Source organism: Notolabrus celidotus, chromosome 13, assembly GCF_009762535.1.
Source record: "Notolabrus celidotus isolate fNotCel1 chromosome 13, fNotCel1.pri, whole genome shotgun sequence".
Taxonomy (NCBI): domain Eukaryota; kingdom Metazoa; phylum Chordata; class Actinopteri; order Labriformes; family Labridae; genus Notolabrus; species Notolabrus celidotus.
The window spans coordinates 14,101,883-14,121,875 of record NC_048284.1 but is presented as its reverse complement, the minus strand read 5'-3'; the positions used below and the strand labels follow the sequence as shown (position 1 = coordinate 14,121,875).

General features: G+C 39.5%; 1 protein-coding gene across 2 annotated transcripts in view; it reads right to left on the bottom strand.

The window, feature by feature from the left end:
- Positions 1 to 18,050, bottom strand: part of fbxo25 (F-box protein 25) — a 21,609-nt gene extending 3,559 nt beyond the window's left edge. Inside the window, exons 1-10 of one of the 2 annotated variants that reach the window (XM_034700256.1) lie at positions 17,924 to 18,050; positions 16,018 to 16,150; positions 7,348 to 7,451; positions 5,116 to 5,165; positions 4,924 to 5,016; positions 4,751 to 4,844; positions 4,119 to 4,303; positions 3,713 to 3,895; positions 1,591 to 1,734; positions 637 to 883 (exon numbers count right to left, since the gene is read on the bottom strand). In XM_034700256.1, coding sequence (XP_034556147.1) covers positions 779 to 883; positions 1,591 to 1,734; positions 3,713 to 3,895; positions 4,119 to 4,303; positions 4,751 to 4,844; positions 4,924 to 5,016; positions 5,116 to 5,165; positions 7,348 to 7,451; positions 16,018 to 16,145 — 1,086 coding nt within the window. In that variant the 5' untranslated portion in view covers positions 16,146 to 16,150; positions 17,924 to 18,050 and the 3' untranslated portion in view covers positions 637 to 778. Of the gene's footprint in view, positions 1 to 636; positions 884 to 1,590; positions 1,735 to 3,712; positions 3,896 to 4,118; positions 4,304 to 4,750; positions 4,845 to 4,923; positions 5,017 to 5,115; positions 5,166 to 7,347; positions 7,452 to 16,017; positions 16,151 to 17,923 lie in introns of those variants that run through there. The other variant, XM_034700257.1, reaches the window with a different exon arrangement.
- Between the last annotated feature and the right edge of the window lie 1,943 nt (positions 18,051 to 19,993).

Below are 19,993 nucleotides of genomic sequence, written 5' to 3'. Positions count from 1 at the left end.
CTCCAGGATCAGCTGAGCAAGTATGGCATGCTTCATGGATTTAGGACGATGCATCTAAAATGCATTCAGGCTGGCTACGTCGTGACTCAAGAGACAATCAGACAATATAATAATACTCATTAAAAATAAATTGGAAATACTGGATCCTCACAAAGAGCAACTGAGGGGTCGGTTATCTCGTCAATTCAGAAAAACAGAGCAGATTTTTTTTCTCATTTCAATGCAATGCGCTTCTGTATAAGTTAAACTATAAAACTAACTTGTTATGAAGGAAGTGTTGAATATTTCCCCTTCACTTTATATTTAACTCTACATACATTATTTAATAAATATAACACAGAAATGTACTAACTACTTATATTATCAGTATCCATAGGGGTAAAGAAAATGAATACCCAGACTAACAAAGGATTGGCGACTGAACTTTTGGTTTTAATTGGCTTCCTGGAAGGTTTTAAAATTGTTCTCACTATCAATGTAAAGAGTGATGGATCTGCAGTAGAAACATCATTGATAGGATTCTGTGTATCTGATTTAGCAAAGTAAAACAGAAGAACTTAGACACTTACAGCTGTTGCAACCTTGTTAGTATACACAGCCAAAGATTTGTGTTAAACTGAGTGACTTTAAAAGACATGAATTCAACATTCAGAGGAATATATAGAGCAATAGGGAATGTTTTTCAACTGCAGGTGAAGGCTGTTAGAAAGTCAGCAGAAAGAGTGTCACTGTTTACTAAACACACCCCGAGCAAAACATGATGGCATCAAGTAATGAATCAGATCATCTTAGACAAAGGGGACAGACAGACAGGCAACTGAGGAAAACACAAAGAAAATAAAGGGGCAGAAAGTACCTTGAATAACAAAGCCAGGTGGCGATCCTTAAGGAATCAGGGAGCAAGGGAGCCAGGTGAAGAGGCAGGAAGGAAGGGAGACAAGCAAGAAGAGGGACGCAGACGTTACAAAAGAATAGGGACAAAGTGCAGGAGGATAATAAGGCTGTGGGGGGAAAATCATCACAGGGATGGGGATCTATGGGACTCTTTCAAACTTAGATCATTGACTTTGAGATTAAAGGGTTAACAAGATGATCGTTCAACCTCTGACCCGCTTAATGTAAGAGTACACTAATAAAATGTATTCTAAATCACAGATATTAAGGACTCATCACAATCAGTGACTGTGTATGTTTGTGTACGTTGTTGGTCTTTTACAGGAAAAGCAGTCACTGGAGCCACTGTGTTACTCTTAGCTTGAGACACTTTGGTGTGAGAGAGACTGCACCAAACTGTCTCTGAGACTTTCCCTGAGTGTACCAAAAGATAATGAATGTTTTGTCTCTTTGCTCAAGGAAACACAACATGTTCTAGAACGAACTTGATACTTGATCTAACTCTCACGTCTGATCTCTGCACAGTTATCAGCTCGAGAAGAAATGTCTCTTTGAACACTTGAGCTCTTTTGTCTAACAGTTGTCCTCAGATGGGAACTCAACTTGTAATTTTCCTCTGATGTGGTCTGATGCACTGCTCTCTTTCTTCCTGTGTGATGTGAATGTGGTTGCAGGTGTGTGTTTTTTTTTCTTTACCTTCCAGAAAAGGATGCTACAGTGTTTGCAGAAGTGCAAGGTGTCGCCGTACTGCTCCTTCATCGGATAATGTTTCTGCAGAGCGAAGTACATTAGCTTCCAATCCACCACTCCACTCTTTGTGAGGACCAGATTCCTGCAGAACTGCAAAGGGATGGAAGCAAACACAGGGGACAGGAATGTAATTATTACTGGCACTAAATGTTATAAGATATAACTGAGGGCAATTACTAATTAAGGCAAATCCTGAGTGTATTTGTTGGTTTGAGAGACAGAGAGAGAGAGAGAGAGAGAGAGAGAGAGAGAGAGAGAGAGAGAGAGAGAGAGAGAGAGAGAGAGAGAGAGAGAGAGAGACACATGAACTGTGAGAAAATTGTGGCAATGCAGCCCTCTAGTGGACAACAAGTGAACTGTATGCATGTCTTTTGGCTGCTTAAAGACACTTAGCTGTCTCTCAACTCAGGGTCTGCATCCTCCTATGGCTGCATTTGAAGGCCGATTACATCATGACGCTGCGTGAAGGCTGTCCCATTTCGAAGGCTCCTTCAAATGCAGCCCACATATGTGAGCCTCTTCTTGCAGGACACACCGCTACTGTCCTTCACGGCCTCCCATGTCCCAAGATTCTTTGCGCGCCGCTGCTCATTCCCAAAAGTTATTCAAAATAATAAAAAATAATAAAAGTATCACCTCTGGCTCCATAACTTCACTTTGCTTCTTCTCTTCTCTTCTCTTCTTTCTCACGTCCTTTGTCTCTCTCTCTACTTTCGTGGGCCTGGACGGCAGAAATTACGTAAAGGTAGGGGCGGGAACACGGTGACGCAACCCGGAAAAGGGTTTTAAACTTGATAAACACATAAACTCAGTAGTTAAAACCAGTTTTTTATCATCTGAGGCTTTTAATCAAAATTAAATCTGTTGTATATTTTAATGATTCTGAGCTCTTGATTCATTCTTTTATCTCGACCCATTTGGACTACTGCAATGCACTTTACACTGGCATTAACCGGGCCTCCCTCTCGCTTACAGTTAGTCAAAAACGCGGCCTTCGCCTTTTAACAGGAACCCGCGAGCATGAACATATTAGCCCCGTTCTCGCATCCCTCCACTGGCTCCCTGTCAATTTTACAATTAATTTTAATATTTTAATGTTTGTTTTTAAGTCACTAAATGGTCTGACACCTCAGTACATCTCTGACCTCATACATATCTACGACCCTTCCAGAGCACCGAGGTCTGCAGATCAGATGCGTCTCGTCGTGCCGAAGAGCCGACAAAAGACGAGGGGTGACCAAGCTTTTTCAATGGTAGCTCCTAAACTGTGGAATGAGCTACTCACCCAAGTCAAAATGGCCCCCACCCTGGATACTTTCATTTCACGTCTTAAAACTCATTTTTACTCCTTTGCTTTTAATACAGCATTTGCATTTACAGAGAGTTTGTGTTGGTCTCTGTTTGTCCTTTAATTTACTGTATTTTAAATGTTACTATTATTTATTTCTACTGTTGGTATTTGTTGTGCAGCACTTTGGTAATGTTCTTATTTTTAAAATGTGCTATATAAATAAAATGGATTGGATTGGATTGGAAATCCTCTGGAGGCTAGACCGTCCCATTTCACAACAGTTGACGCAGCCCTTGGACATGCCTCCGAAGGAGTCTGTGTAGGTTGTGTCCTCGGTAGGATGCAGACCCTGAATTGAGACACAGCTACTGTATGGAGTTTTTAGGTGGTTAAAAAAAAAACAGACTGAGATAAATATAGATGTTATATTGAATACAATCTGAATAAGCAAACCTGCTATCAATGACTTGGCTGAGTATTTCTATACAGTAGTTTTTAATTCTTGTCACCAATGAGGGGTGGGGGCAGGAGTCAGATAAGACAATTCACAGAATTCACAGATACATTTAAAGGTCAAAAGATAAAACGGTTATGTTTTATGTTGGTGAAATTACCTAGATATGTACAGGACATTATCAGCCAGGAAATAAGATGTACTGTTTTGTCCATAGAGGGCGCCAAAACCATCAACCACCAAAAGTTTCTCACAGGGGCTTTAACTACAAGCGAGTTATGTATTCTATGCATCATCCTTCATCAAGTATGTTGCTTTCTCACCTGTTTGTCTGAGAAGTGGAAGTGACAGAGTTTCTTCCACAGCACCCTGTTCTCACTGAGGCAGTGCAGAGTGGGCGTGGCCTGTCCCAGGTTAATGATGTCATAGGCATCAGATAACTTGCAGAGGATCTGGCTCTGCATATATAGCGGCAAGTCGTTGAATGACATGCCATCGCAGACTTGCTGAGAAGAAAACAAAGAGACGATATATTCAATCAAGAGTGGATCTGTGCAGAATAACTCCCTGTCATTAAATGCACAAGTTGTAATAGTGAATACATAGCTCCTAATTACACGTGAGGCTCAAACTGGACCAGAGGGTTGCCTTGGCTCCCAGCATGCTTTCACAAATAGACACAGGCTACATCCAGTCTGATGAATTCACAAACACAAGAACACCCTCTACCTTGGGGATCTGCAGGTTGTTGAGCTGCTGCTGCCACTTCAGAATGGTCTCCAGTCGACAGAGCCAGATATTCACATTTCCCACTAGGACACACCTTCCGACATGGATGGTCAAATTGTGCAGAGTGGAGCTCAGGTCCTGCAGCAGCTCCTTGACAAGGCGTGGGTTGTACTGGTCCTCTAGCACTGGTAATTAGATTTAAAAAACAAACAGAGAAATAAGAGACAAAATGTAACATCTCTCCTCTCCCCTCCCTCCATAAGAATACCTCTCTACAACTTAAAGTCGATTACTACCACAAGTTTCAAAAAGGACAGAAATAATGAAAAACATAACTCAGCTTCAAATAAACAACTCTTATTTTGAAAGGGAGTTACTTAACATGTAAGTTTCACCTCATAAATGTGGCAGACTGGATCTGCACCAGGCAACACAACCCCATAATGACAGAGTACACTGCTCCCACTGGTTTTGTGGCTTCACATTCATTGCAATAGCTCTACCATTACTAAATACTAGTTTATAAAGAACATCTCCTGGTCGCTCAGAGCTTAAACTTTAAGAATACAGAAGTTATATTACTAACATAAAATGAGCCCTGCAAGCTAAAAAAAAAGTCTTCTTCGTCTTACCTTTCCGTACAATCTTCTCCAGGATGTTGAAATAGTTCTTTTGGGCAGCTCCACTCAAAGACGTCAGCTGGGACCTGGCTATTAGCTGGAAAAGCTTTAGAAAAGAGACAGAGTAAGGCAGCTGGAGGTTTTAAGAGGATTCTCAGTCAACATGTGCAAACACCATCACTCACTTTTGCCACATAGTTGAATCTTCTCAAGTCCTGGATGGCACTGGAAAAGTCTAGACGGTTGAGTGCTTCACCAAGCGTGCAGTATCCATGACGCTGAAAAAAACACACATGCACACAAACATTAACTGATTTTGTTTCTATTCAAATAAGTCATGCTTGTTCATCCTCAAAAACAGACGTCTTGAAACTCACCTCTTTCGTGCTTCCTTTCTGCACGTAGATCCATTTATCCCTAAAAACAACTGGACCAGAAAACAAACACATTAACATATGAGGTGTAAGAGGTTTGGTGTTTTTGTGCCGTTATCTAGAGCAGGGGTTCTCAAAGTGTGGGTCGGGACCCCCTGGAGGGTCGCGAGACACAAATGAGGGGTTGTGAGATGTCTTCCAGAAAGTACTTTTTTTTAAAGTTATCTAAAAATGATTATTATTATTATTTTTTTGTATTTACCTTGTTTTCTTATGTTTATATTCCTTTTAGTTTGTACTTTTTATTTTCATTCTTCTTCTTCTTATTATTATTATTTTATCATTATTATTATTATTATTATTATTATTATTATTATTATTATTATTATTATTATTATTATTATTATTATTATTATTTCTTTAATAATATTTTCTTATTTATTAATTTTTTCTTCTCTTTGTTGGTTTTGTTTTACTTATATATGATTTGTTAACTTGTTAACTTTTGGTGAATAAAGAAGTACTAAAAAATGCAATAAAAATTTTACCCATTATAGTAAAAAATATTGACAAAAATAGTAGCAAAACTTGAGATAAAACCTTGAAAATAAAAAATGTAATGCGTTTTCTGCCTTTCTTTTCTCCAGTCAACTTCTAAGTTTCGGGTTAGTGAACAGTTAATTATCAAAAGCATCAGTAGCAGTAGGTTAATGCATAACGGCACAGGAAACACAGCCACATGCTCATATAGGTAGGCTAATTTTCTCCAGACTGCCTAAATAAAGCCACATTTAATCACTTTGAGGGACAGTGGGGGTCACAAGTCTTTGGCATCTATATTTTGGGGGTCACGGGCTGAAAAGTTTGGGAACCCCTGCTCTAGAGTACAGTTACATTCAATTCTACTGAAGCACTGCTTTTAGAAAAATGTATTCTGTGATATGTGAAGAAGAAGTAGAGCACAAAAAACAGCTTTAAAGCTCTCATGCCTACAAACTGCTGAAACTCTAATGGGGCGTTCACACCAAACCAGAATAAAATCATTTGCACGAGTGAACTACATGTAAAGTCAAAGTGAAGGGGCGAGTAGACATGTTGTCGGGCAGCGCAAATGGCGCCCTTGGCACGAATGAAGCCAATTAGTTTTAACTTTTAAAGACATAGAGACAATTTTACATGCTTCTATCTCCTCGCGCTTGGACTACTTTAACAGTCTTTTTAGCTGTCTGCACAACAAATCCCTTGATCGTCTCCAAACTGTATAGAACTCAGCTGCCAGGGTTTTAACCAGAACCAAAACATTTGACCACATCCCTCCGGTTTTAGCTTCCTTGCACTGGCTCCCTGTGTGTTTTAGAATTGATTTTAAGATTTTACTGATTACTTTTAAAGCTCTACATGGACTTACTCCGAGCTATATAGCAGACCTTTTAATACCCTACGATCCTCGGGCAGAGGTTTACTGTGCATTCCTAACACAAAAATGAAAATGAAAGGGGACAGGGCGTTCGCAGTGAGGGGTCCAACACTCTGGAACCATCTGCCCAAGGAGATCAGGTCTGCTGAGTCAGTGAGCTCTTTTAAATCCCTTCTTAAAACATACTTTCATTGCAGAGCCTTCCTGGATTTTATCTGAATTTTATTTCACTTTATTTTATTTAAACTGTCTGAAGAAATATATTTTAAAAGAATTGTATTCCTTTAGAATTATTTTAGGGGAATTTTATGTCTTTTAAAATGTGTTTTTATTTCTTTATCTTGACTTGTGTGTTTTTATGATCTGCCTGTTTTATTTTGCTGCACATGTAAAGCACTTTGTAACTTGGTTTTTGAAAAGTGCTCTACAAATAAAATTATTATTATTATTAATATCATAATTATACGCTCATTTGCAAAGCTTGAAAAATCTGGACTCTGCAGCGAACCATTCTTCTCACATGAGCTTTGAACACTCTAATGATAATAACATTTAGTGTTATACATTTTAAAATATATTTAAAACTTATTAAAATCCCCTGTATACTAAGCTCTCAGCTCCAATAAGACTTCTCTCTACTTTTCCCAGCCATCTAAACATTTTTCAAAAAAGTTTTTAATAAGTGGTAGCCCTTGACTGCAGATATGGCTTGTTCCCACAAGTGTTTCTGCTTAGCCTATTTGTGAACAAAGGGGCTTTAATTTGAATACACACTCTTAACCGAAGCCAAACAAGGATTATGCGTAGCCGAAACTCACACTGAGATTTGGTGTTGTTGTTGTAGAAGTCCTTCTTCCTCTTTGTCGTGGCGAGCTCGCACACATCCCCGACAAACAGATTCTCTTTGTTGTCGCTGCAGAGCCTGTTCGGACAGAGGAAGCATGGGAGGGAGATGTTAACGACATCACATTAAAATGTTACCGATCCAAATGTGATAAGAAAATGCTGAGTTAAAAGTCAAAAGCTTCTCCTGTTGTCAGATCTAGGGTCCTTATTTTTGATGAATCGGCGTAATGAGCCGACTAATAGAGATGTAACAGCAGTCAGAATAGTTAAGATGTGACACACACGATTCACTGCTCTGTGATGATGGAGGAAGCACCAAAAATTAGAGACACACTATAATAAAGTCTGGGAGCGAACATGCCTGATGTGACTCAGACTCTGTTTCCTAAAAAAACATGCAAACATGATCAGATCTGTGACTGATCTCTGAGATTCCTGGCAGCACTTGGAGCCTGCTTTCCTGATAAGAGGCCTTCTTTTAACTGATAAGATAGATCTGAACCTTTTGGCCTCGTCTGGACATATTTTGACATGGGAGGCTTTTATTGGCTCAACTGAAAACATCTAACGTCTTCATGATTGTGTGTCTGTGTGTGAAGGTCAGAGCACATTTATCTCTATTTTATTTTGGTATGTATAATAATGATTTATAGAAATGCTTTTTTGACAGTGTGTCATGTCCCTGCAGGATACAGCTTTAGTGAAAATTTGCAATCTTTTCTTTTAATGTAAATAAAAGGAAATGACATAACTGGAACAAAGTTCGATCTGCTCCTCTGAGGCTACACATTCGCTGTCTTCTGACCTTTCACTGACAGATCAAAGGGCTTGACTGGACTGGTGTTTGACTCTCCATGCATTCATAATCTTTTGGCTGAAGTTAAGCACTCAACTGGCAAAACTACAAACTCCAGGGGCAAATATTTGGGTCAGGTGATTATACTAAGATATAATACCTTAAAAATATGCAGCAAGCAGCGGTCTATTACCAAAAATAAATTAACTCTTCAATGTCTAACATTTGATATGTTTAATATTGCAAACATTAGTGAGTATGCTTTCTTATTATCATGCAGTATGGACTACTGGCTAGTAGTAGTAGAAGTAGTTGTTGTGCTAAAGCAGGGGTGTCAAACATGCGGCCTGCGGGCCAAAACCGGCCCACCACAGGTTCCAATCCAGCCCACGGAACGACTTTGCAAAGTGAAAAAATTACAGAGAAGACATTAACTGCATTTTTTTAATAAAAGTAACTACTATTCCAAATTTGTCCTCTGGGGGTCGCATTAAAATCATAGTGCTGATGGAGCGCACCTGAACGGCACTTTTTTTTCTAGACTTTTTTTCTTAAAGTGAGAAAACTGACTTGCTGACTTGCATAATCCGGTTGAGATTCATAAAGACTTGTTAGAGCACTATACGATGATCCACTAACTACTAACACTAGCACTACACCCCTGCATACAACACTGTCCATGTTCATGTTCATGTTGAAACTGAGGGGTAAATGGTAAATGGACTTGTACTTATATAGTGCTTTTTCTAGTCTTTCTGACTACTCAAGGCGCTTTTACACTACTTGTCACATTCACCCATTCATACCCATTCACTCACTGATGGTAGAGGCTGCTACAGTAAGGGACCATCAGTGTTAGCTAATCTCATTCATACACATTCACACACCTCTGAACAACAGAGGGAGCAATTCGGGGTTCAGTGTCTTGCTCAAGGACACTTTGGCATGTGACTGCCGGAGCTGGGATCGAACCGCCAACCTTCCGATTGATAGACGACCGACTCTACCCACTGAGCCACAGCCGTCCCAAATTAATCAACTTTACCTTGTTCATTAATATAATCTATCTGTTCTTTTGCAGTAACCATTACACTTTGTGTGTCAGGTGAATGAATAACCTGTGTGTTTGGTGTGTTCGCAGCAGGTTTCAGGGCTTAAAGAGTAAAATATTCAGCCCACTATGAGACTCATCATGGCAAAAAATAGAACAACTGTTTTTGTGGAAAGATATTTCATTAAATGTAAACATTTTCAGAATGTACCTGTACTTTTTTGCGCTAAAACAAAGGGGCAAATTTAGAGCTGTCGCTATTTATAAGTTATTATGTTATGATTTTACTGGTCTGTGTCTTATGATTTTACCCCTGTGCTAAAGCTTAACATTGTCAATGAATTAGTCAGCTGATCATTCAGGCTGATTGATGGCATTTTTACATGATCCCCCACTGCCTGCTCTCACAAGGCTGGTTAAAAACTAAAATGAATGATGTCTGCAGACACTGCAGGCAGCCTCATGAGTGTGGCTGCTGTCGAGCAATGTTGGCATTCATTCTGCATTCTACTGGAAGAGCTCAGTTGCTGGGAAATTGTGGGAAACTTGCAAATGCTGGATGCTTTGTTTGTTGTCTGATCTAGTCCGGTCTTTTAGAGAAAATGAAAATAACGCTGGTTGGGAATTGCAACGGTAGCAGCCTTAAGCTTACTGCCCAACACTGTCTCAGTTCCAACAAGCTGGATTCAAGAAGTGCAATGCTGCCGTAGACGTGCTAGGCTCCAGCTGCTACAACACCTACTACTATCCTTCTCACCTCTATCATCTCACTCTCTTTTCATCTCTCTCTATCCCTCTTTCTAATCCCAACACTGTCTCAAAAGATGTCTGTCTATCCTGAATCTGGTTCTCCTCGAGGTTTCTGCCTGTTAAAGAAAATTTGTCCTTGCCGCTGTAACTTGCTAAATGCTGCAAAGTGCTCTGCTCATGGTGGATTAAGATGAGATCGGACTGAGTCCTGTCAGTAAAATGGGACTGGATGGTATCCTGTCTTGATGTTGGGTCTTTGTTAATAATATAACATAGAGTACGGTCTAGACCTGCTCTGTTTGTAAAGTCTTCAGATAACATTTGTTGTGATCTGGTGCTATAGAAATAAAGATTGATTGATTGATTGTTTTCCTCACTCTTGTCTGATCCTTCCTGCTTCTTAAATTTGATGATATGCTTTTCTTTCTTACATCATGAAGACAATCAGCAGAGTGAGGGATCATGAAAATCATGTTCTACTGCAATAAAGTTATGTGGCAGCTCTGCACACTGGTGCCCAGACTAACTGCAGGCATCACTACAGCAGTAACAGCCCCTTAAACAGCCTCCCACCTGCAAACACTGTGAGTTTAACTCAGCCAAAGAAAAGGCACATAAGAGATCTTGTTCTAATGAAGAACCCAAAGGCTCTATCTTTGGTTCAAGTGCTTCCTGAGGGTGGAGGACACATTTCACCCACCTGAAGTGATCCGTTGCGGTCTGCGTGATCTCTGAAACTACATTTCTTTGTCCTCCAGCGTAAGTGAAGGCATGGCTCTGCTCATCTGACTGCGAAGTCAACAGGGTGAATGTGCTCTACAGTAATCCCTAGTCTCTATCCATTTATCCAGTTGTACGGGCATGCACACAACCACACATGCAAGCACAGTAATCTGCCACGGTGAATTACAAGTAAGGAATGCAATAGCTGGGCTCTGTTATACCGGTTGCATGCGTAGCAGCGGCCTCCACACAGCCAATAAAAGACATCGCACAACAGCAGGAAGGTTCAGAAGGATTTGTGGATATTTAAACTATATCCTGAAATACATGAGCTGAAGAGATTGTGTAGGAAGACATGAACAAGGGAGGAAGCAGATAGAGTATGTGCCTGAAATGTAGCTGTTTCAGGCACATAGCTGTCTCAATTCCTCTCACACTTTTTTGGTGCAACATCGATCAAGATACACACAGATCTAAACTTCTACTGCACCACGGTGTACCATGCCACCGGTCATCACAATGCTCCCCTTTCTTTCTGCTGAATGTACCTCCATCGCATGATGTCACCAGACTCACTAAGCGAGCCGGCGTTTGGAGTGCAGCCAGCCTGAACAGATGATGTCATACGTTATTGTCTGATGCCGTGTCCGTCGCCTTTTGGTGAAAAGACTGCTGACATGCTAATGCGGGACTCTGAGTGATGTTGCTTGGTCAATAGATAGAAAGGGGGACTCTGTGACGTGAGAGAGATATCACCGACTGGTGCACAGATTCAACTGTTAACACTGTTAGTGTCTCCCTGGCTGTTAAAAGTGAGGCTTAATCACGAACAGATGGGTGTGTCATGCTGTCACTAATGACACCATTTTCCAGTAGAGATGTAACTCAATGACAGCACTTCACTTGTAGATATTTTCATTATTTTAATTTCAAAATAGTCTTTATTATAATTATTTTTAAAACTTTTTTTGTTTTTTTTTGTTATTGAGAGACACTAATTACCAAATGTGTGTTTGTTTCAGGTGTTCTTTTTATGGTTGCAAAATTCTGGGACTTTTCAAAGTTGGAAACTTTCCATGGGAATTTATGGGAATAAACCGGAATTTATGGGAATAAACAGGAATAAACCAGGAATTTACTAAATTGAAGGTTGGCTCTTAATAGGGAACTTAGGAAGAGCCCAGGAAGAGCTCATTGCCATAAAGGGTTTAGCAAAAATGCAGAGCCTAGGCTTGAGAAGCTTGAGGGAAGATGCTTTTTCATTTAACATGTTGAATGGGACTTTGTTGGGATTGCAGTTTTGTTCATTTTTGAATGGGTTGGGTCAGGGGGATTAGTAATATTCAACTCAACATTCATGTTTTTGTTCTTCAATGAAAGAATTGATTGCTCAATAAAATATTTAACACTTGATAAAGTTCTACTTACAAATAAATCTGTTTTAATTGTATTTTGGATGGATGTCTGCTTATAACAAAACAATATTTATGCTTGGATATGATACCTTTCCATTAAATTACCATCAATTCCCAGTTAATTCCCATAACTCCCATGGAAAGTTTCCAATTTGGAATATTTCCAAAATTCCCCAGCTTAACTTCCCATGGAAATTTACTGGAAAAGATCCACCCCTTTGCAACCCTAGTTCTTTTAGACTTAGTGTGCAAACTTTAGCATTAAACGTTAAAGAACTTTGGCCTTAAGTCGGCTCATCAATAGTTCTTGACCTTGCAAGTAAAATTATACCATTTTTGCTTTTCACTTCTGCTTACATTTGTTCTTACAGCCCAAACATGTGGACATCAAAATTTGTCTCCAGCTAAAATAACTCACAGGGGAAGAAGCTGAGCAGAGCTGATTTATTAGCTGTGGTTGTTTATCATTGGTTGTAATTCTTTAGGATCCTCTTCATGGCCCTTTAAAGTCCTCTAAAGTCAGAAAGGTTGATGACATTGCTCTACTTGGGCACCTAAGAAAAAGCCAGTTTGAAAGTGTTTTTGTTGTTTAACCTTAAAGTAATAACAGTAATATCTGGAGTTGGTGAGAAGAAATGCTAATAAAAATGTGGAAAAAGAAATGATAGGAGAAGAAATGCTGAGCCTTGTTCAGTGTAAACAAACTCTAACCCTACTCAACAAAAATCAACCAGACTGGGAAACTCCTTTCCTTTTGTTAGACCAGCCAGTACCAACCTTAACACAGTACATGTTTCCTGAAGATAACAGAGGAGGTAACCCAGACTGCCCACAAAGACACATGTAACACAGCAGAAAGACTGAAATAGCTTTCTGTAGTTTGGCTGCTTTCACCAAACAGTTGTTATTTAAGTCTTTCAAACAACTAGACAGCTTTTGGAGGGGCAGTCGCAAAAAATAACGACAGGTTGTTTGGACACTATCGTGTTCTCTGATCAGAAGAACTTGTGTGTCAACATTCAACACACACTACTTAAAGTATAAATACCTATGATAGATTTACACACTGTACCAGAGTAACTCTAGGAGAAGTGTACTATACAAGAAGACCAGTATGTTATCTTTATGTTTTGATCTGGTTCTAAGTTGGCTTTGTAATGATGCTTTAGTAACACCAACATGATTTATATATCTGTGATTTTATTTTCCAGAGCGCCCTGACACCGTAAGTTCTTTGGTAGTACACTCTACTTTCTTTGGTGTGTTGAAACATCTGAATCAAGCACTGTGTTTATTATTGATGGTCAGAAAATAAAGAAATGAGACAATAGGTGTAGTTCTGTTCTGCAAGGCTGTATTCAAATCATCCTATCACAATATAATCCCTCTCAGTTTCCCAGATGGATAGTCAATCATCTAATTTAAGGGTATCTATCATTTCCAGTGATGGCAAAGGTAGAGATCTCAAAGATCTATATTTCTTCTGATTGCAGGCTTTTTTTTGGACAAACAAAGATTGAATTATCCACACTAAAGTTTGAGTGATAGTTTTCCTCTCTCTTTGGATTTGAATTAGTTTTTGAATAGATATTTTTTGGTATTGAGTGTTTTGTTAATAGATAAAATAAATAATCTGAGCCACTTCACTTTGTTTGATCTGCCTATTCACTGTACAAATATGAACAGCACACCTCCATCTCTTCCCAAAGTAAAAAACGGAAGCCAAAATTCCCTCTTGATGGGTGTTGACATGTTTGCACTGGCAAAGTATTTTGGAGCCAAGACATGTTTAGAATTGATCTGGCTGTTGAATCCACAGGGTTGATGTCACACCACTGCAGAACAGATTCTTGTGTCGAATTTGAGCGCACACTAATGGTTATGGAAAGTTCGGTGACTCTTTGTTACGTTTTCCTTCGCCATTCCTCATCTACTCTGCTAATCCGGTAAAGAACACTGCAGGAGCATGCATTCGTCAACAGAGCTGTCAATCATGATGTCACATCTAACATCAAATAACTAACTAACTAACAGCAAACATCTTACTTAAAGCTGCAGTTGGTAGGAATGGTGTCAAAAACGTTACTTTTTTTCTACTGGGTTTGGAGAAAGAGTCATAATACCCATCGGTACTCATCTGTAAGTGAAGTAATTTGAGATTGTGGCAAAATCTCTGTGTTTTCCAATGCCTTTGTATCAAGCAATGTTATTATTCCCTCGTTCCCATTATCATGGACCAATCAGAGCTACTCCCCAACCCTCTGTTCTGATTGGTCGAGTGGCAGCCCCACTACGTCGCCCTGATTGGCTGGGAAGCCACTACTTCCTCATAGAATGCGCACAACAATCTTTTGTGGGCGGGGTTACGACCGCAGAGAGGGGAGGGGTAGTATTGACATTCGAAATCTCTCTCAGAACTGATGTTTATATCACGACTATCAACAGTAGCTTTAACTTAGACCCATGTTCCATCTGCTGGATGGAGGAGGCGATCTATAATGCATCAGTTTTGGTTTTACCTCAGGGGAGCTGTTGTGCTGGTCATGTGTAATGCTGTTTTTATACAGCCCACGATTCAGCCTTGTAACTGTGCTTGGAACTCAATAAAAACCATACAACATCTTGCCAATTTTTTTTCCAATTTACCTTGCAGACGTAGTTTGTAATTGTTCGGGTGAAGTCATCTCAACACCCAAATTGTTATTCATAGAAATACTGCAAATGCAAGCTCTTTTAGCAAAGGATAAATGGCTTAGTTAGCATTGTCTTAATGCATTCGAATAAGATAATATTAATGAAAGAACTGCTTTGCTGCATTGTCCTTGTTAGAACCATGATGCATGTGTTCAAAAACAACAAGATCGTGTTATATTGCCTCAAGGTAATGTTTGCAGAATCAGTCTACTTCAGACTCTGATCTACACATGGTAGAAAGATCAGACATGTGGTTGTAAACGCCAACTCATTATTTGTGATGCTGTTAATTTACACCTCAATAATTTCAGGTATTTGCGTCGTTTTTGAGGGATACACTGACCAGTTAGTCTCATGTAGAATCATCCTCTTGAGAGTCTAAAACCAACCCTGTACTCAGCCTGCTCTTTTGCCATGACGGCCCTTTGGCAACAACAGGCTGCAATTGTGGGATGCAAATTACACCATCAGAGACTCTTTGCCATGGCCACAATGACAGTGTACTGGATATTTACTTCTTGAGGCCAAAAAAGTACGATACAACACTCAATCGTTGAAGGTAGTTGTACTCAACTGACTCATTCGTTTTCCTTGATCTGTTAGGAGTTTTTACCAAAAGTGACTGTTCAGGATATGATGTAAATCAAATTAGTAAGGAATGTAGGCTTACTTGTACGGGTGTCTGGTTTGCAGCCAGGTGTTAATACTCAATAAGCTCACAAGATACTAACCAGTCATTCTTGGGGGTCTCACCCTTCATGCCCTATCAGCTCCATTGATTAAATCGGAATATATCTGAAAACTAAGTCCTGGCAATCAGTCAGCTGTAGTCCACTTCTAAACAGAGATCTAAGGTTAATGAGATCATTGGTGGCACTGCTTTAGTATGGTGAGATCCTGAGTAACCATCAATTCTGTCATTTTAAGTTGCCGGGCAATGTTTTATCCTGAATAGGGAAATATGAGGTAAAGTGTTTGAGGTTGTTCATCTGAGAAGGGGGGGTGTAATAGAAAGCAGAACTAAACGTGGGAAACACTCATCCTGTTCTTGAGCTTACTTGACTAAGTTGTTAAATATCAAGTTCAGTTCAGATTAATCTACCAGATGAAGCACTGACTCATGAATCATATAAAGTATATACAGATAGATCTGGTATGAAAATGCTATTAAAAGAAGCTGTAGATAATATGGTGATAAATGTTGTTTTCTTACTCTGTCAACTCTATCTCTCTGTTGTTATCGTCCAGCTCGTGTCCATAGAAGACAATCCTCTTCCAGCCATGCTCCGTTTTTGTCCAGCTCAATCCTGGTGACCTCCAGTCTTTGCCCAAAAAAGGCATTTTACCTGGGGAGGGGGGGCACAGAGCGTCACTACCACTCAAAACACCTGGACAGTCAACAAGGTGCAGGATTTATCTTTGGGCTTTCAGCGACACAATGGAAGAAAATAAATGAAAAGGTGAGAAAATACACGTTTAGTTGAAATCTGTGGTCTTTACAAATTTTTTAATTTTGAAATGTTAATGCAATTTTCAAAGATTTTAGCAATTCAGATGACAAATAGATATTAGATTAGATTCAATTTATTGTCATTGGGCATGTCACAGGTACAAGCAATGAAATATAGATTGCATCTAACCAGAAGTGCTTTAGCAGTAAATTAAATAAATAATACAGAATATAAATTAATACAATATAATATAATATCATATAGTATAATAAAATATAATATAATATAATATAATATAATATAATATAATATAATATAATATAATATGTATCTACATGAGTGACTATTGACTATTGCTACAGGTATGTACATGCTATAAACAGGCTATGACTATGTTTATGTATACATTAGACCAGGGGTTCCCAAACTTTTTAGCCCGTGACCCCCAACATATAGATGCCAAACACTCGTGACCCCCACTGTCTCTCAAAGTGATTTAATGTGGCTTCATTTAGCTGGTCTGCAGAAAATTAGCCTACCTATATGATCATGTGGCTGTGTTTCCTGTGCCTTTATGGATTCATCTACTGCTACTGATGCTATCCATAATTAACTGTTCACTAACCTTAAACTTAGGAGTCATCTGGCAAAAAGAAAGGCAGAAAACTCATTACATGTTCTATTTTCAAGGTTTTATTTCAAGTTTAGCTACTTTTTTTTTTTTTTACTATAAATGGACAAAATTTACTATTTTTAGTTAACTTTTGTCATTCAACTTTTTTTTGTTGCATTTTTCAGTATTTCTTTGTTCACCACAAGTTAATAAATTATATATAAGTAATACAAAACCAACAAAGAGAAGAAAAAATAAATAAATACAAAACAATACAATAATAATAATAATAATAATAATAATAATAATAAAATAATAATAATTAACAGTATAAACAAAAAGGAAGATGAAAATGAGGAAACAAGGAAAATAAACACAAGATTGATAATAAAATATAAGAAATATTTTTAGATAACTTAAAAAAAAAAACATTCTGGAAGACATCACACAACCCCCCATTTGTGGCTCGCCTCCCCCTGAGGGTCCCGACCCACACTTTGGGAACCCCTGCATTAGACTATACAGTATTATAAGAGATTACATTATTTTTTCTACATTATTATATTATTTACAATATATATTTTGATCAAAGTCATTCTGCCAGCTGCAAATAAAGGTATTGATTCAAATAAGATACAGGATTATTGTGTGATTTATTGCTGAAAATTGTCCAATGCTATAAAATGTAATTAAAAAAAAAAAAACATGTTTATTGTAGTTACTTGGGATTGGGGCTTTTGCTGCATATTCATAACAGGTTATTGTCTGACAGCACCAGCTATGTAAACAATGAGGCCATTATATATTAACATTATCTACACTGAGGCTGTGATGCACACTGAGAGTATGAAATGACAGACCTGACATGACAATGACGCATTTACAGTACATCCAGCATTCAGAAAAATAACAGCGTCAGAACAGTCGCTTTCACATCCCACAATCAGCCGTCAAAAATGCAGAATAGAAAAGCTGTCAGCTAATAAAATCACGACTGGCAGAAAATAAGGAATCTAAATGAAACTCTAACAAAGTTCTACATTACATCAACCTACCTAAAGCGACTCCTTTGTTGTAGCGTCCGTCTTTGCCTCCGTTTCTTTCCTCTCTTGCCTGCCGTGGTGGAAATATTGACGGAAGTAAACACAGTGCAGATACGAGAGTTAGGCCCCGCCCTCTGCTGCTCCCTGATTGGACAGAATATCAGTATATATCTTGTTGCTACCCTGAGTCGAGTCGCTGATTGGCTGGCAGCAGCTGTCACTCGTGTTCTTTTTTTATCCCTTCTGTTTTGTTGGGGCTTTCTTGTACACGTGACAGAGGACTGCGCACATGTACTTATGTTTTGATTTTGTGATGGAGGATGGGAACAAAACCACAGGGCAGCTTTGTCACTGATGAGGTGGTGGCCATCAAGGAACAAAAATAGATGTGATAATAGAGTGTGAAGTGGTAAAAGACCTTCATTATTAAAGCTGCTGTTGGTAGGAACGGTGTAACAAACATTACTTTTTTTTGTGCTGGGTTTGGAGAAAAGGTCATAATACCCATCGGTACTCATCTGCAGGTGAAGTAATTTGAGACTATTGCAAATCTCTGTGTTGTCCAATGCCTTTGTATCAAGCAATGTTATTATTCCCCTCATTCCCGTTATGAGGGACCAATCATAGCTAATCTCCAATCCTCTGTCCTGATTGGTTAAGGGGCGGCACTATCACACTATGAGTCCGGCACTATCATGACTGCACACGCCGATCTGTGTTGGGGGGCTAAGAGGAAATCTGGTTGGGAGGGATAGTGTTGACATTCGAAGTCCCTCTCTCTGAACAGATGTTAACTCTGTGACTACCAACAGCAGCTTAAAAAAAGAAAAATGGTTCAGACAGTTCAACGATATATGGCTTCTGCAATTGTCTATTATTTTTGTCCTTTTTGGAAGTGTATTCCCAGTCTACAGCATGTTTCCTAGAAACTGAAGTCTTAAAGAGCAAGGGAAATCAGCAGTCTAACTCGGGGAATCCACAGGATGCGTGTGCGCCGCGTTACGGCTGCGACACGGCTCTGCTCCGTCCCGGGGCTTTCGCCCTGGTCCATAGGATGCGTGTTTGGAGCGGCGCGCACTCCGGAGCAGGAAACTCAAGATCCCTCGAGAACTCCAAAACGCGCGAGAACAACACAGTATAAACTTTTCCTCGTCCATGGTGTCGGATATCTTTTGAGACTGACGTCTGGCCCGATGCCACAGGTTATGACGTAATGTTGAAGAAGTGGTGAAATTTACGATCTTGTGTTTGCACATGGTGTTTATTTTGAAAGTGAGCGGATGTTGCATACGATCCTCGTGCCTGACTTCCGGGATAGTTCGATCATTTCTGTGTGGATTGACGCGTGCTGGGCGCGGGGAGCGGCGAAAATAGACTCCCCGCGTATCTCTGGCAGAGCGGCGCGGCGGAACGCTCCAGAGACGGAGCTGAGACGTGCCGCAGCGCGCCCTGTGGACTCTAGAGCATTGACTTGAATGGGAACCTATTTGCTGCGACGTGCGCGGCGCAGCCGTAACGTAACGCGACGCATCCTGTGGATCTTGGGCTTAAGTATGTAATGCTGGCAGTGGTGTCAAGTAATGAAGTACAAATACTGTGACCTTTCTTAAAGCTGCTGTGAAGAACTTTTGTTTTGTATCGATTCTGGCGCCCCCTTGTGGACAAAGCAATACCTCTTATCTCTTGTCCTATACATGCAAAAATAGTGTTTTCAACAAAAACCTCATCCTGTTGTCTTTTAACTGTCAGCTTTATCAGGCAATGTGATTATTTTCCATGAAAACAGTCAAATAAAGGCTGTTTCTGAAGCAAGATGTCCATCAACTGGTCTGAAACCTACCCCCTCAGGGCGGTTTCAGGCATTACAAATGACAACAGAGAAGGTGTCAGTGTTGCTGCTGATGGTCTTGTTTGCTATTGAAGGTCATAAAGAGGCATCAGTATCATTTTCAGTCTGTTTCTCAGCCAGTTCAAAAGTCCTTTAAGTAGAAATTTTTGGTATCTATACTTTACTGGAGTAATTATTGTTCAGCCAACTTTTTTACTTCTATTCCTTACATTTTCAAGCAATTATCTGTACTT